At 52.4% G+C, this 17036-nt stretch overlaps 1 protein-coding gene across 1 annotated transcript; it reads left to right on the top strand.

Moving 5' to 3' along the window:
• The first annotated feature begins 279 nt into the window (after positions 1 to 279).
• Positions 280 to 16941, top strand: GPR137C (G protein-coupled receptor 137C). Its single transcript, XM_074908956.1, has 7 exons — positions 280 to 694; positions 8030 to 8073; positions 8809 to 9037; positions 12381 to 12530; positions 13096 to 13218; positions 13354 to 13469; positions 14401 to 16941. The coding sequence occupies exons 1-7, from the start codon at positions 326 to 328 to the stop codon at positions 14570 to 14572; spliced, it is 1203 nt and encodes a 400-aa protein (XP_074765057.1). The 5' UTR covers positions 280 to 325; the 3' UTR covers positions 14573 to 16941.
• Positions 16942 to 17036: the final 95 nt, after the last annotated feature.

Below are 17036 nucleotides of genomic sequence, written 5' to 3'. Positions count from 1 at the left end.
TGACAGGCGGCGGCGGCCACTCGGCGGGGCGGATGGGCGCGGTGGGGGCGGGCCGGCGGGGAGCCAATGGGGAGCGCGCGCTGTCAGGAGCGAGCGCCTCAAATAATCGGGCTCAGCTGATTGTCCCCGGCAGAGAGTTGTTTGGCGGCGGGCGGGCGGCGCAGGCAGCCAGGAGGGCGGGCGAGAGAGAGAGAGAGGCGGCGGGGGAGAAGTGAGGGGAGGAGGGGGGGTGCTGCTCCCCTTTGTTGTATGGGGGTGTCCAGCCGGGGCTGAGGGGAGGGGAGGGCGCGGCGACCGTTGGCGGGCCGTTGCCTCCCGCTGCCCCATGAGCGCGACGGAGGCGGCGGCCCTCGCTGAGGGGGCGGCCCTGGCTGAGGGGGCCGCCGTGCCCTACGCGGTGGAGCTGGGGCTGACCGTGCTCCACACGGCGCTCTACGCCGCCCTCTTCCTCTTCGCCTACCTGCAGCTCTGGCTGCTCCTCTACTACCGGGAGCGGCGGTTGAGCTACCACACGCTCTGCCTCTTCCTTTGCCTGCTCTGGGCAGCCCTCAGGACCACCCTCTTCTCCTTCTACCTGCAAAACTCCCTGCAGGCCCTCCGCCTCCAGCAGCCCTTCGCCCACTGGCTCCTCTACTGCCTGCCCGGCTGCCTGCTCTTCTCCAGCCTCTGCCTCCTCAACCTCTATTTCGCTGAGGTAAGTTGTTTTTTTTTTTTCTTCGGGGGGGAGGGGACACACCAAACCCCCACCCTGTAGGACGCCGGGGCTCAAGGCTCCTCTTCAGCCACCCCCCACCCTTTCCCCCCTCCCCATCCTCAAACTTGGAGGTGTCCCCCGAAGCCGAGGCTTTGGGGTGGGATGGAGTGGGGGGGATGTGTGTGGAGGTGTGCCCTGACCAGGCTCGGTGGCAGAGGGTGCCGAGAGATCTGCCCTCCATGTAGCCTTTGGGCTTGCGGGGGGAGGCACAGAGATTATGCCCTGAATCCAGGCTTGGGGGTGGGGTGGTGAGGGGGGGGGGGTGGTGTGTGAGAGCAAAAAGTGTGCCCTGAATCCTCGTGACAGGGTGGTGGGGTGCAGGGGTGTGCCGTGAATGCAGCCTCTGTGGGGTGGTGTGGGGAGGGGGAAACAGGCACATGCCCTGAATCTGGGGGTGGGGGGGTGCAGAGATGTGCCTTGCTCCCGGGTGGGGCCTTTCTCTTTGCAACCCTGCAAGGGGTGGCAGAGCCACGGGGGTCTCTTGGGGGACTGTTTTGCATCTTGTTTTTAATTGATTCCCCTTCTCTAAAGGGGACCAGAAAGTGGCAGCAGCAGGGGCTGCTCTGGCCTGGAGTGATGCCAACCATTACGTCACCAGCTAGAGCCTCTTCTGCTATTGTTGCTGCGCTCCCTCCTTCTCTCCATCTCTCTGCTCCGCTGTGAACTGGGCTTGTTGTTCTGCAGCTTGTTGTCAGACAAAATCCCTCTGCCTCCCCAGACAACAGCCTGGGGCTGGAGAGGTGGGCCCCCTCCTCTCACAATGATCGCTACTGGGACAGTGCGGAGCTGCTTGTTGTTGTTGCTGAGCTGTGTTCCTTCTTTCCTGGCTTTCCCATCACTTGTTTTGCGATTTATTTTTTTAATCCTCCTTTCTCTAGTCCTTTCACTTGTCTTTATCTTTTAAAGCTGTGGCTCTCCCCTCCCCTTCCTCCTCTGAATATTTTGTTTCTGCTCCAGTTTCTTGTGAGCAGCCCTTTGCTTGCCTGCCTTCCAGTTTGGTGACTTGTTTCATAAATAGGCAGTACTTTCCTTCCAGCTTTGTTGTTGTTGTTCAGATTCTTTGCTCTGCAGCTCTCAGCTGTTCGCCAGCCTCACAAAGGAATCGCTAACACACAGCGAAATCGCTCCATCGCTCCGATGTGTCACGGATGGGAGTTATGATTTCATTTTCCCGAGGACATCGACATTCACATGATAATGTGGGACTTGGAGCAATTGGGTTGTTCAGCTGTTTTGGTTCTTGCCCCTCTGCCACAAACACCTGGAAACTGCCCGTTGCAAAAGCTGTCGGGGTTAGATATGCTGCTGATCAAGTGGCAGCGAAATAACAAATGGTGCATAGTGTGCATAATCCATCTTGTCTGTTAAAGGGAGCCTGACCTACCAATTGCTCCAACCAGGAGGTGTTTGTGTGTCCCTTGAAAGACAATCTGAGGAAGGGATCCCATGTTCTGGTACCACAAAGTGGCTGGATTTCTGGTTTTCTCTGTCACTAGACCTGATGGCAAATTTCCCTCTTTGCGGGCTTATTAAAAGCCTCCTTTAAAGAATAGCAAACTAAATTCAGATAGGTTCTCAGGCTTCCCTTCCTCCCACAGTATCTGTTGTTCTGTGGACTCTGGCTGAATATACCCCATTTCTCTCTCCTTGAAGACCTAGAGCCAAGGGAAATCCTGTCTGAGGAAATAAGAGCTCAGAATCGAGAGTGAGGAAGGATAAAATGACTTATTAAAATGGGAATGCATGCTTAGTTACAGAAAGGGTCTGACACTTGGCTGCTGCAAGTGGACTGGGTGTCTGGTGCTTGGTGTTTGTGGGTGATCTTGTGGAGGTGGTAGGTGGCAAAGCCTGCAGCTCCAGAGCTTTGGAGATAGTGCAGTGACACGGCCTGAAAGCCTTATGGTGCTTGTCTGGCTTCCATTTTAACAAAAGAAATGATGCTGAGTGGTGATATTTGGCCTCTGTGTGGGCAACAGGGTGATAAAACTATCCCACCTGTCTCTAGGCAGAAGGGGGCCATGTGCTGGTAGCTACCTGAGAGATGCCTGGCTTGGCTGTGTTCAGGATTCTCTTAAAGCACAGGAGGAGTTGTATTAAGGGGGCTTAGGGCATAATTAACCAGGAATTGGCACTACCAGGAAGGAGAGAAGCGATGGTGGAAACACAGCAGCTGAGCTAAAGTGGCTCAGGATCTAGAGCTGACGGGTGTGTTTGAGTGTGACTTGAAGCAGAACCTGCTGTGGAGGGCCCGTCTGTTCCCAGTTCTTAAGGGCCAGTTGGTTGCAACTTGTAGAAGTGCACTGGGCTTCTGCTACTCTGGGCGGAGTGTCCTGGTCTGAGATGTCCTCAGATAAAAGCATAGGCTGCTTCTGTGCTGAAGGCCTGGCTAATTGTCTTTGTACACAGTGCCTCCTTTGTGGAGATGCTGGAGAAATGGCATCTGTCTAAGCAGTGGAAGAAAACGTGGCCTGTGCTATGTTATTTGAGCTAATCTTGCTTGATTTACAGAGCTCCTCAGGCTATGTACAAGCTGAGGATGAACTGGTGCTGGGTGGGGGAAGGACTCCAGGAAACAACAAACACCCATGGAGAGCTGGCATTATTTTGTACTCTAGGCTGTTCTGGGGCTGAAAGTCAAACTCATGAAACGGCCTGATGTTCCCCCTTTCTGTGGAGAGAGGCTAACCTTTTCCTATCCCCTCCTGGCCCCTGACATTCCTGAGGGGATGTGGAGGCTTGACAAAATGCATGTGGGATTCTTATTTGGTGGGGATAGGGTTTTTTTGTTATTGCCTTATTTTTACCTAGAACATGATCCCTTTTGCTTGGGAGCATCTCTTCCTCTCTGTTTCAGCTTGTAACAGTTCATTTGCAGGAAATCTGGAGTTCACAGTACATTCAGGTCAGAATTCCTCAGATCACTCCCAATCTTGCCTCAAACTGGCAGAACCATGGCTCAGAGATCCAACCCAGGGTGCTTCTCTGCCTTGCTTTTGGAATAGCTCCTTTGCTGCCAGCTAGACATCTGCTTGAGTAATGCTACCTTTCCCAAGAGCCTGCCAGTTCCTGCTTTCCCCCAGGTCATGGTCAGGAGCACAGTACATGGAAATTTAGCCACAACAACCTCCATCTCGACCCTTTTAAATACCTTCTTGAACACTTGGCATCCTCACCTCACTCAGGAGTCAGCAGCTGGGTGCAGCAATGAGTAAGTCTTTCTGCTGGAGCAGTGAGGCTCTGCCAGACCGGCATGGCCATAACCCTTAACCTGTCTGGGTTTTTCTTAAGTGCTCCATCTGATTAGATGACATCAGCCTCTTTCATCCCTTGCTTCTCTAATTGCACTGGAGCAGACATGCATGGAAAGAGCATACAGCCTGGGAGCTGATTGTCCTTGCTGTCCTGTATCTTCCTGCCTTCTCAGATGGAAAACTGGAAAAGCCTTCATCCCTTCTTGTGTTCTTCCACCATCCTTGTCTAGCAGGTGCCTAGCATGTGCCCTCTGCCTCAGAGGGACCACTGCTAAGGGGTCACTTAAACCCAAAACTGATCTATCCCATGGCCAGTGATTCCCACAGTTCCTGAAAAACATGTCACCAACCAAACTATTTGAGGAAAGGGGGGTACAGCCACATTGCACCCTGTGTTCACAATGGCACAGGCTGATCTCTGTATTAGTGGGGATGGTGAGAGATCCTCCTTGCAGATAGTTCCAACTATTTCTGAGGGGTGGGTGGGGGCTTGAACACTTGTTATGGGGTGTAGTCCCAAAATAGTCTGTGCTCTGCTCTGATACTTGCTGCTGAATGACTGTGGTGAGAGAAGGAATCTGTCCGGATGCTTTCAAATGAGAGAGGGCTGTTCAAGTCAACGCAGGCCATGGCTAGGTCTTGTATTTGGAGAGCCCAACCTCATGACTTCTTTACAGAGGAAAAGAGACTTCAATTCCATCAGCCAGTGACAAGTTTCTGGCTCTCCTGGGTCTTTCAGATCTGTTGTGAAGGGCTGTACCAAAACCAGGCTGAAGTGCTGTCTGAGCCTCAATGTTAGGCTGAGGTCCTGGCTTGTTTGGGTACTGAAACTGGTCCTCAGAGCTGTCTGTGGGGTATGGTGTCTGTCACTTGTCATCTTAGCAGCTGTGACACCTTCAGTACACCTCCTAAGGGTGAGTCTGTCTTAAACAGTGCTCTGAGAACGTGCCCTTTGCACAGTTCACTTTCTGGGCTCAGTGATGTCAGCAAGGTATTCACTTTTGTGAAACATGTCCACTCTCATCACAAAAACAAAAGCCTCCAGCATTGCTGGGGACTTTTGAGGTCTGTAGCTCTTCATCCCAAATCTGTGGCTGATGCCAAGTGCCTAAAGGATTTGTGGCTCCAGAAAGACAACTGAGTATTGCCTAACTGTTGTAAAAGGCTTGCTTAGGAGTAAATGTTCTTGGTCCTGTTGCTCTGGGCTAGCAGAGGCTTCTGTTCCTTACCTTCATCAGGCAACTCTGACTTCTGGGGCTGGTCTCAGCTAGGAACTGAAGGAACTGTTCAGTTTGTGAGGGTTGCTACTAGCAACTTGGCAGAATGCACCTGTTTGAGGGCAGGGGTCTGTATTTCCTGTTTTTTGAATAATAGGACCCCTCCTGAGCTCTTCACTGGCTTCTTCACAGCAGAACCCTCTACCTCAGCCATCCTTGGTCTCTGAAAGCAGCAAAGCTGGTCTGGTGCTGAAAGACTTGCAAGGTTGTCTTAAGGATAAGAACCCAAAGATGCAGTGTGACCACTACTGGTGTTACCTACTGCCCTGTGGGGGGAAAAAAAAAAGCAACCTTCAGATGAATTATCTTGTCTTAAGAACTAAAATCACTGTAAACGTTCTCTTTCCTGAAGTTGCGGGGCTAAATAGCTGGGGGCTACTAGAGGTGTAAACTGGTGCTGTGGTCTCTCCCTGCTTTTCATGGCAGCCATCCAAGCGTGAGTCTCGGGTTGCCACTGCAGTCTTAACCCTGAGACAGCTTTGTGGGCTTTAGTCCCCAGGGCCGTAGGGGAGGGTCTTGGGACACTGTCTTGCACAAGGCTGCTGCAGAAGTCAGCATCTTCTTTTTGCCAACCAGTGGCATTTCCCTGCTCAGCTGAGGGGCTGTTCTCACCCCGGGTGATCCATGAGACAAGCCAGGGACTCTTTGCACTGCTGTTCTGAGGCTGTGGTTATGGACTGCTCTTCTGGGAGTCGGAGCAGAACTACAAATACCTCAAACTGATTTCCATGCTGCACAAATGGGTGCTGAACCAAGAGGTTTCCCAGCTGGATGTCCTTGATGTCTGTTTTGACACTCCCAAAGTGCTTGAATGTAGCCTACGGGCAAGCTAAGGACAGAGGAGAGCATTTTTCTCTTTCAAAGTCATCACATGATCTTTCCAGCGCCCAGGTTTCCTGTAACTTTGGGGCTCAGAGTGGGTTATGCCACACTTGTATACTTTTCTGGGCTGGTATAGGCCAGCACAAGAGGGTAGAGGGTTTTAGAGACCGCTTGGGGTACTGTGCCCTCAGGCACAGGGGCTGGATGCCTCCCTCTGCTGAAGTGCTGCGTTGCTTGAGTTCATCCTTCCTCAGGCTGGAGCAGAGGAGCCCAACAGTGAAACTGGCTTACAGAACAGGGTGGCTGAAGCTGTCCCATGCCCTGTAGGAAGGCTTTCAAATCCTGAAACTACTACAATGGATCAGACAACCCTGAAATCCTGAAATGTCTCTGGAAATCCTCCTGGCAGGAGCCTGATTTCTGAAGTTTCAGAGTGCCATTGCTACCTTGGTGCTGGCTGGAAGGCAGGAGCCAAAAAATCCCATCAGGAAAAAAGTGACTAAGGGTGCCTTTTAAGAGATGAGTGATCCTTCCCTGCAGCCACAGGCTGGAAGCTGACAGGAGCAGTGAAACAAAACCTCCACACCTGGGCAGTGATCCCACTGTGGGCTTGTGCTGACCCCACGGGTCTGCTGGATCTGGCTAGATGGTTCTCTACCACTTCCCAAATTCCTTCAAAGTCTTTAGTCGGGACACGAGCTTTGAGACTGGATGTGACCTCGGCTCTGGGATCCTTCCTAGTGGGGTCTGTACCCGGAGCTGTGTCTTTCACAGGACAAAACCCAGTTCCTGCCATAGTAGTGCTGAATTGGCATGTGACAAGGGAGTTCCACATAGCTCTGCCAGCACGCTGCTTGTCCTGACCTCTTCTAGGGGCTGCCTGTCCCCTGAGCTGTGACTTGGGAGTGTGTCTGCACCTTCCTAAACTGTCCATCCTTCCTTAGGCAAGAAGTCCTGCCCCTGTATGCTTCAGTAGGAGCCACTCTCCAGCCCAGAGGGACAGGGAAGCTCATCTGCCTTACTGGAAAGAGCTGTAGGACTGAGTAGGAGGTGATGGTTCTCTTCCAGCCTTCCCAACCCACGTGGCTGGGGGTGCAGGGAGGGATTCAGTCCCCTGCAGTCTGAGGAGAGGCCTGGGATCCTTTGCTTTGAAGCACTGGTCCTGTTTGTGCCCATTTCAACTTAAGTCTCCTTATCCCTTGGGTGGTAAGGAGATTCACAGAACCTAGATCCACCCTTGGACAGAGCGTGTGGTGATTTGAAGAGTGAAATGTGACTGTCAATGCCTACACATACACTTGTCTGTCAGTGTGCTGGGCAACTTGGCAGGCTGGGCCTTCCACCTCTGGAGGACTTCTGCCATCTCAGAGTTACTTCTCAGGTGTATTTGGCCTATGAACATCTTATGGGTAGAGGAGCTGTGAGCTCCAGATGCTTGTTACAGCCTGCAGGTCCATAACCCAATACCAGAGGGCTATTTTAGATCAGCTATTTGTCTTGCTAAAGCACAGCAGCTGAAGCAGCCTTCTCTAACAGGGAAATGGAGCATGACTGAGGGCCTAAAATATGCACCACAGAATATTGGGCTAAGGAGATGTATTTTTGAATGATCTTGGTGTCTACTGAGCTCTAAACTCCCTGCTTTTCTTGAAGTCCTTAGGTGTGGTGTTAAAGCCCTTGTCACACAGGGGGTATTAAATATGTTGATGTCTGTTGGACACGTACATTTGGGCTTGGCTCTTGCAAGAAGAGTACCAGTCTGTCTTGCAAGTGGGTCCAGTGCAAGACTTGGTACTAACAGATTATCTAGAGTCTTTCAAGATGTCCAGCTGGATGCTGGCTCCCCTGTTGTATACATCTTTATGAAGTTTAAGGGAGAGAGCTGTAGGTCACATTAAGTAATGCTGTGCAAATCTTTCCCCTAGGTCATATTCAAAGTGAAATGTGCAGCAGAATTCAACAAGTACAAGTAAGTGATACTTTTCTAACATGACTGTCAAAGCTGGCTTAAGGTGAACTCATGCTGCAGTGCTAGGAATGGGACTTCAGACCCCAGACTGAACAGAGCTAAGGCTGTGCCTAGCTGTGCTCTGACAAAGGATCAGTATTGTGCCTGGGAGCAGGACTGGGGGTACCAAGGAAGCTAAAGCCTCTATAAATGTCATCAGTGTCCCAGTACTGGTGCTGCTGGCAAAGTAGATGAACTCTGGAGGTTGTTCTGAGCTGGCTTGCCCTCAAAGGTCTGCAGGATAAGGCTCGAGCAATCGGTGGGACCTGTGTTTGTGCAACCCAGGTGCTTCCTAACCATTTCCAGGGAAACCCATGGTGGAAAATGCAAGCTCCAGTGGCTTTCAATAAAGAAGTTGCAGTGGTTGTGATGACTCATAGCTTATTGACTGAAGTTAATGCAGAGCTAGAGCAACACTTAAAATCTGCAAGATAAGAACCTGACTGTCAGAAGATGAGTCTTGTAACTCATGACTACTTACACTGCTCATGCATTATGAGAGCAGCTCAAACAAATACTCTGCAGACCCGGGCTGTCAGTATACCCACCAAAGCTTGCTGGAATGTCTGAACTTCATAGCAATAAAAGCACTGAGCCATCCTCTTGCCTGATGAGACAAGAGGGTGGTGAACAACCCCAGAATTGTCTGACTTGAACTCCATTGGGGTTTTTTCCTCCCCCTCCCCATTTCTCCAGGGTCCTGTTGTATCTGGGCTCCATATTTACCAGCCTCCTCTTCTTAGTTGTGAACTTAACTTGTGCAATGTTAATCCACGGTGAGGTCCCGGAGAACCAGCTGAGGTGGACGGTCCTTGCCCGCGCCCTAGTCAACGACAGCCTCTTCATCCTCTGTGCCATCTCGCTGGCTTGCTGCATGTGCAAACTAGGAAAGATGTCTTCAGCGAACGTCTACCTCGAGTCTAAGGTAGGGAAATGCCTTCCCTAAACTAAACTGGAACTGCACAGTCATCCACTGGATCCGTGTGTGTTTACTCAGAGCGATGCTGGCCTGGTGGCACCTGAGCTGCTCTTCCTCAAATACTCCTTCCAGTGTGGAGGTGGCAGTTCCTGCACTTCTCTCTCTGCAAAGCATGTGCTCCTGCTGTAGGAACAAGACACCCTGCATGTTTTAAGGGAATATTTTGTCTGCAGATTTGCTGGTGCAACAGGAGAATTATGAGCTGCTTATGCTTTTCAGGTTTAGAAGTATAATTTAGGGTTTGACTGGAAGAGTGGGCTTTCCAAGAGTAGCAGATTTCTGCAGTATATTGTCACTAAGGACAGTGAAGTCTGGTATATTATCTCTGGCAGCTGCATAACAATTCTCTGCAAAGGGGATCCCCCCCAGCAGTTCAGCTTTAGCTGCCTGCTTGCTTGAGCCAGAGGCAGAGCTCGCTGTCCTGGGTGACATGAGCATCCTAGGAAGGGAGAAGTTGCTGTAAGGGCCTGCCCCTGGGCAGAAGGATGGGTGAGGGTCTGAACATATGCAACTCTCCTCAAGCAGGTAGGAAAGTGGATAAGCCACCAGCAGCCTCGTCTTAGTGTGGCAGTAGGCTGCGATTAAGTGTGCACTTGAGCTGCCTCCTCTTCCTCTGGGAAACCATGTCACTCTTATCAAATGTGGTGATCCTGGGGTGGGGACTGGGCCTGTTGAGAAGGGCAGGCAGTGGTCTTGAACATCTAGAGGCAGAAACTGAGGACACAAGCACAGGCTCAGGGAGGCCAGCTGCCTGGCTTCGTGCTTTTGTGCCTTTTCTCTGCAGTACAGCTCCTCAGCCCATACCCTCAGAACTGCCTCTTTCTGTGTTTCAGAAGGTGGGGCTCTGGCCTCCTGCAGAGACCTTATTTCCAGCGTGCCCTTGATTGGGTGAATATATATAATATATGGGCTTAGAGCCCTGCCATGCTGGCTCAGGTGAGAGGCAGCCCAGAGTGCAGAGCTCCTGCAGGCTGTTGGGTGGCTCTGTGCCCCCTCAGGAAGAGGATGAAGAGGGTGACAAGCTGCCTTGCAGCAATATTCTGGCTCCAGACAACTGCCTTATGTCGGCTGGAGGCACATCCTTGCTCCTTAGCAGGCCCCTGGTGTGACCCCCTGAAGTGTCTGTGGTCCATTGTCCCTTCTCTTAGGGCAGCTGAGTGAAAGCTGAGAGGGCAGCCAGAGCTGTGATGGCAGGTTAAAGCTCATCCTTTCTGTAGGAGAAGTCTGGCTCTCTTAAGCAGCGGAGAGCATCAGTGGTTGCCCAGAACCCAGAGTGTGTGGCCATGGGTGGCTGGGAGTGGTCGCCCAGCTGGTGTCAGCTCCCAGAGAGGCTGCAGGTTGCAGCCAGGTGATGTGAAGTGAGACAAGAGCTGTGACGAAGCTGAGAACCTGCTCCCATCCCTGCTTGCACAGGCCAGGTATCCCGCTCAGACTGGCTCTGGACACTAATTAACTTATCAAGTTCAGCCAGCAGTGGTTTATGAGTGCAGTAACTTCCTCTAGTTACGTGCCTGAGGGGTTGTGCTCTTGTACAACATGCTCTAGAGAAGCCTGCTTGGCCTTGAATACTCAACCTGGCTGTCTGGTAAAGGTCTCTTGCATTCAAATGCTGTCTCCCTTCCCTGCCTTGGAGGCACCCCCTGCCTTTGTGTTGTGGAGCTGTGAAAAATAGGGTGGGGATGAGCAGAAGTGTTACGCATATGCCAGAAAAGGTTGCTCTACCTCCTAACCTCCAGCTGTGAACCTGCTGACTCAAAGCAACACAGCCAGGCTGGAGGGGCCCAGTGAGGCTGCTGCCTCTGCTGAAGGGAGGGAGGAAGGTTTGAGCTGTTTGACACTTGAGAAGGAAGCTGTGCTGTTGGGCTGCAGCCAGATCCGGTGCTGTGGTCCTTGTGACTCGCTTCACTGGCCTTTCTGCCTCTGCTGGCCCCAACACCAAGGGCTCGGCTAACAGCGCTGGAGCACGCGGCCTTCTCGTGCTTCGACGGGGGTCACAGGCACTTACATGGCAGCAGTGCTTTCATCCTGCCTCTTCCAAGACACTGCCTTGCTCAGGTGCTGTAAAACTAGAAAAAAAGAGCTGGATGTGGAGCAGGTCAATAAGCTGAGCTTAAATACAAAGGTGAGTCAGCTGCTGAGGATCTGTTTGCCCACTTACTGACTTGGTGGCTACCAGTAGCTATTAAAAGGCTTCCTGGGTGTATTTAGCAAAAGAAAGACACACTTGCAGGTCTTCAAATGGCTTTTTCTCCTGACTAGCTGTCCAGGAAAGGTACTGTGACCTTCAGGTACCTTATGCAGCTATCCTGACAGCCCTGCATCTGAAACGTTCTGGAGAAAGCTCTTCACCAGCTGGCAGGAGGCAGAGGTGCCACAACATCCTGCCACCCTTTAGCAGGCTGTGTACAGCAGAGCCTGGTTTCTCCCACACCAGTGCTGGGTTTTTCTGCCTGTTTTCTTGCCCATCCCAAATATTTGGGCTTTTCCTAGATAAATGTTGTCAATGTTGGAGTGCTGAACTGTCCACCCATCCCTGCTGTAGAAGCATCAAGTAGATTTTCTTGATGGTTGCTAATTTGCTTTCTGGAGACAACCACAGTGAGGTGGTGGGTGGGATGGTGTCTCTCCAGACCACCAGCTTAGAGCTGGAACTGAGGGGTTTAGTCTGGAGAAGAGGAGGCTGAGGGGAGACCTCCTGGCCCTCTGCAACTCCCTGCCAGGAGGGGGCAGAGAGGGGGGATGAGTCTCTGGAGCCAAGGAGCCAGCGCCAGGCCCCGAGGGAATGGCCTCAAGCTGCCCAGGGCAGGGTCAGGCTGGCTCTGAGGAAGGATTTCTGTGCAGAAGGGGCTGTTGGGCGTTGGAATGGGCTGCCCAGGGCAGGGGGGAGTCCCCGGGATCCCTGGAGGGGTTGAAGAGTCGGGCTGAGCCAGCGCTGAGGGATCTGGGGGAGTTGGGAACAGTCAGGGGGATGGTCATGGTTGGGCTGGAGGAGCTGCAAGGGCTTTTCCAACTGAGGTGATTCTGTAACTGATAAGATCCTGAGAAGGACGTTCCTGTGCCTCAAGTCTTCCCTGCTCCCAGGCGACACTGGCTGTGCAGCTCTGCTGCTGCAATGAACTCATCACACGAGAAAGCTCTTAACTAGCTCTGAATATTTTAGCAACACCACACAAATGTTCTAGGTCATTCTTGCCTGCGCAGCTGCTCATGCGTTAGAGAGGGGTTGGGGGAAATTGCAGCTCTACAGGCAGGTTTGTATTAAAACTGTTTTTTTTTTTTTCTGTTCTAGGGAACATCTGTCTGCCAGGCTATTCTGGTGGGATCTGTAGTTGCCCTTCTGTATTCTTCAAGGGCTTGCTATAACCTGGTAGCTGTGGCCATATCTCCAGACAATGTTCCTGGTCCTTTTAACTATGGCTGGGACAACCTTTCAGACAAGGTGAGTGGCTGTGACCCCTAATCCAGAGCTAGGAAAGCAAAAGGCAGTTTGCTGTCCTGTGAGAGCATGTGTCAGTGAAAAGGGGGTGATGTGGGGGTGTCTGTTTAGCTGAACCCCAGCCGACCTGCCTTTCTGCCTTCAGAAGCCCTGCTTGTTCTCTGCACCAGAGCAAACCTGAATCTTCCTCTATCCAACTGTTGCTCTGGGAGAGGATTCCCTGTTGTGCTCTTTGGTTTTAGCCTGCCAACTCTTCTTTTGGGGGAGAGGAGGAATGAATCAACTAGAGCAGAAAAGCAATGCTCAGTGAGGTGTGGCTGTGTGCAAGGGAGAGTCATTGGCGTGGGGCTGGAGCTACCAGTACCCTGGTAGCACACTGAAGAGAACTGTCTCACTAAAAACAGTAACAGCAGTCAGGTGGGGGTCACCGGTGTGGCTTAGGACTCCTGCCCTCCTAAGGGTTTCTCTGCATTCCCAGTTCAAAGCTGTGTGCTATGTCCAGCTTAGGGAGCTGTGCAGCTCTGCTGATGGGTAGAATTTTACAGAGACCTCTCACTTTTCTCCTCAGGTGCATGTGGAAGTGAGCAGTGAAGAGTATGTGGTGTTTGGAGTGGTCCTCTTCCTCTGGGAGCTGGTGCCAACCACTTTTGTGGTGCTGTTCTTCCGGGCGCAGAGACTGAGTCAGAACTTGGTAGGCCTGAGCGAGCTGCTGTAGCTCGAGTACCCCTGTGCGGGGAGGAGCCCTGAGGTGCCTGGGCTTAGCAGGGGGGCAGGCTTTTAGGAAGAAATATCTCTCTTCTGGCCTAACTCTTTTTCTCTTTAACAGACTCCCGCGGGGATGGTCAATAGTCACAGTTACAGCTCCAGAGCCTACTTCTTTGACAATCCGAGGCGCTACGACAGCGATGACGACTTGTCACGGCTTGGGGCCAGAGAAGGAGGGTAAGTGTTGTGCTGGGCTGCCATGCTGCTGCCCTGTGTGGAAGCAACAGAGCTCTGTGAGGGGGGCAAAAATAATTTTGGTGTATGGTGCAGCTTGGGCAAGGTGGATAGGACAAAGAGCCTTCTGACTGAGCTTGGTTTTGTTCCCTTCTGCTCCTCACAAGGAGTTATTTTCATTAGAGGTGACCAGCTCTGAGAGGTGGATATCCCCCTGGCTGCTCACAGAAACACACAGTGGCTCCAGACAGGAGGGCTGATCTTGCTGGGATCCTTCCTGGGCTCTTAGGTGACATCCAGTGGAGTTTTTCTGCTGGAAGAGGTGGTGAAGTCTTGGGAGGGACAAGAGACCAAGCTCTGCAGGAACACCTGGTGTAGGGGAGAATCACAGGATCATTTAGGTTGGAAAAGACCGACTCTACAAAGTTCTCCCCTACACCACATCCCCCAACATCTCATCCAAATGACCCTTAAACACATCCAAGGATGGTGACTCCACCCCCTCTCTGGGCAGCCTATTCCACTCTCTGACCACTGTTTTTGTGAAAAATTTTCTCCTAATGTCTAGTCTGAACCTCCCCTGTTGCAGTTTAAAGCCATTAAATGGGTGGGTATCCCCAGCAAAACTGGGGGGGAAGCCTGGCAGCCCTCTGGTGCTGTGCAGGGGTCTGAACTGCACCTGCCCTGCAGTGCAGTGTGGGGGTTCAGAGGTTCTGGCGTGCTCTGACCATGCTGTAGGACCTTGGTACTGCTCTTGTGCCTGTTTCACCCAGGCCAGGCTCCCTGGAGGTGCTGTGCCCGCTTGCACAGACTCAGATTCCCAGATCAGCGCTGGCAGCAGAGGTCTCTCCTAGCAGTGGAGACTGGCCACAGCCACATTCTTCCTTTCTAAGAGTCCGCATCTTCTTGTTTTGTTGTTTGTCTCTCCTCCCAGTTTGGCCACCCCGCAGTGCTCTGGCTGCTATGGGTCCCTGGCAGGGAACGACAGCTACGCAGTGGGCCCCCACCTCAGCGGACCTGCTACGGACGGTGCCCCCTTGCTCTTTGCCGCAGGCGGCTCGGAGATGAATAATCACCATAGCTCACGCCCCGCACCACAGAACTGAAGAGGCTGCGAGGTCCCTTTCTTCCCAGACGTGGCATTCATGTATAGGATTGTAACCTGGTTTTCTCTTTTCCTTCTTCCCCGAAGCATCTAACTCATCGACACAAACATTCCACTACCTGCTGCAGCTGTAAGCGGGACTGAGCCTACAGCTGCAGGCAGTAAGCGAGAGAACTGTGACTTTAAGGTACCATGTAGCAAAGTGAAGCTGAACTCTCTCTGGAAGCTTTTTTTTTTTCTTCTTGGTCTGGTCTTCAAGATGTTGGCAGCTAAATGCACCAGAGCTTCCTCACTAGAAAAGAAACATCAAATGCATATTTGCACTTTTATCTGCACACTTGGAAGGAATGAATCTTGCTCAGGCTGTGTTGGGTCTGAGACTGTTCTAGTTACTCTTTTAATTGCACATCCATAGCTGGGAGAGGCACTGTCTTCCTGCAGAGAGGTGTTCCGTGAAGTCCTCTGCACCCTGACTCACTGGGGAGTGGGAAGCTCCGTTAACCAAGCATCTTACAGGCAGGGCCTCCTGCCCTCAGTGTTGGAGCAGATTGTGCCATATTCACCCCCAGCAGGGCCCAGGCTGCTGGCCTGAGCGTGGCCTTGCTCTGACTGCTGGTCCCTACTTCACCTGATGGCTGAACTGGCCTACCTAGGACTGGGCTCAAAGCTGAGCTCAAAGTGTAGCCTAGCAGAGGCCTGGGAGGGTGAGATGAAGTGTTCCTACTGGCATTAAGATGGCTGCGTTGTAACCAACCCACTTGCCTGTGGGGGAGGAAGAGGGAGGGGATGGGGTGAGACTCCCCAGGCTGCTGCCTTCAGGGACAGCCTGCAGCTGGCTCAGCACCAGCCTGTGTGCAGGAACAGGGCCTGGAAAACTGGGGAGGGGGGTGAGAGCAGTCCTGCTCCCCCTTCTCTTCCCCCTCAGTATTAAGTGACATTAAGCAGATAACGAAAAGGTTTAACCTGAAAATGTGAAGCTGTTGGGGGGGTTCCTGCTGAGCATGGGGGGTCTGGCTGCTTGTGGCATTGGGGCCTGTTGTCACCGAGGGAGGGGGCAGCCAGGGCGGAGCTCAGGGCCTTGTGCTTCTTGTGTGCTCAGGGGGGTACACAGGCTTGGAGGGGCTGGGTCAGGCTTGGGGGGAGGTTTTTCTGGCTCTCTTTAACCAAAATAGCCAAGTTTGGGCTGGCCTAGTCTGCTGGGCTCTGGGAGATGAGGTCTGATGTTATTCCTGGCTTAGGCCTGAGCCTGCTGTGGGGTGAGTGGGCTTGGATGGAGGCCCTGGCCCAGGGAGTGCAGCTGCTCTGACCTCTAGTGCCAACCCCACCTGGAACTGCTTTTAACTGCTCTTTGACCCCAAATCTGACCTGGGGGAGGGGGATGTACCCCGTATGGAGCCACAGGGCACTGCCTGGGGGCCAGAGAGACCCTGAGACAGCCACCTGTGAGAAACCCCAAGCAGGGGGGGCAGCCCTGGCCGCTCCTCCCTTCCCTTGTGCTCACACGTAGGGTCTGGTTCTGGTCCTGCCCCCCTCACCCACCTCGCTTGTACCGAGCTGGATGTCACTTGTCACCCCAAGAGCACCCCGTCCCTCTGCGTGGTCTCCTGTGCTGGCTTGTGGGCCTCTCCCTGCCAACCTGCTTTGCTCTTGCTGGCCCCCCAAAAAAACCAACCCCAACAAAAAAGGAGCAATCGCTGCTGCTTTTTGGAGAAGGCTCCGAGATGGCAACTTTGAGCACATCCCTCTGGCTCTAGGGAAAGCAGAGAGCTCTGCCCTGCCCGCCGGGGCTCTCCCAGCTGCTCTGCAGGGCCTGAGGGACCCGTCTCCGTCCCTGGGCTGGGGTGTGGAAACAGGCTGCTCCATCTCCAGCGCTGCTTGACTTAGGGCAAAGCGAAGGAAGGAGCTGGGCTCGGCACTTCGCCCTTCTTTCTTCTCCCATAAGTCACCAAAGATGGGAAGTGACGCTAGCGGCCCCTGTTCTTGCTTAAATTCCAAAGCACTAGGAGCACTTTAAGTTTTTTTTCTTTGGAGGGAAAGGAGGGTAGTGCAAAAAAAAAAAAAATTAAAAAATAAAAAATTAAAGGGCTACAGGCTCATTGTTCGTATTGCACTGAAGCACACACCAACAATATGATCTTCCTGGCAGTCGGATGGCAGGTCGGGGCAGTGAGTCTCGTTGCTGATGTATTTGTGAGTGACTGGCAAAAGTGTTTTAGTTTTCCTCATTTGTACGGATGGCCGTTGATTTCAAAACTCTGACCGCTCCTGCTGGGGCCGGTCCTATGTTTTACTGACGTAATTTATAGCTGAGAAGTACAATGACTTTTTTAATGCATAGTTGCCTTTCATTAAACTTTTTTTTGGTATGGTTTAACAGTGTTTTTGGCTTTGCAGTCAGGCACCAGCTGGCTGCAACAGGAAGCTGTGGCCAATGAATGTACCTATTTGTTCTTCACTAAACTGTA

This window comes from Athene noctua, chromosome 6 (genome assembly GCF_965140245.1).
Source record: "Athene noctua chromosome 6, bAthNoc1.hap1.1, whole genome shotgun sequence".
Taxonomy (NCBI): domain Eukaryota; kingdom Metazoa; phylum Chordata; class Aves; order Strigiformes; family Strigidae; genus Athene; species Athene noctua.
This window is presented reverse-complemented; position numbering and strand designations above follow the sequence as displayed.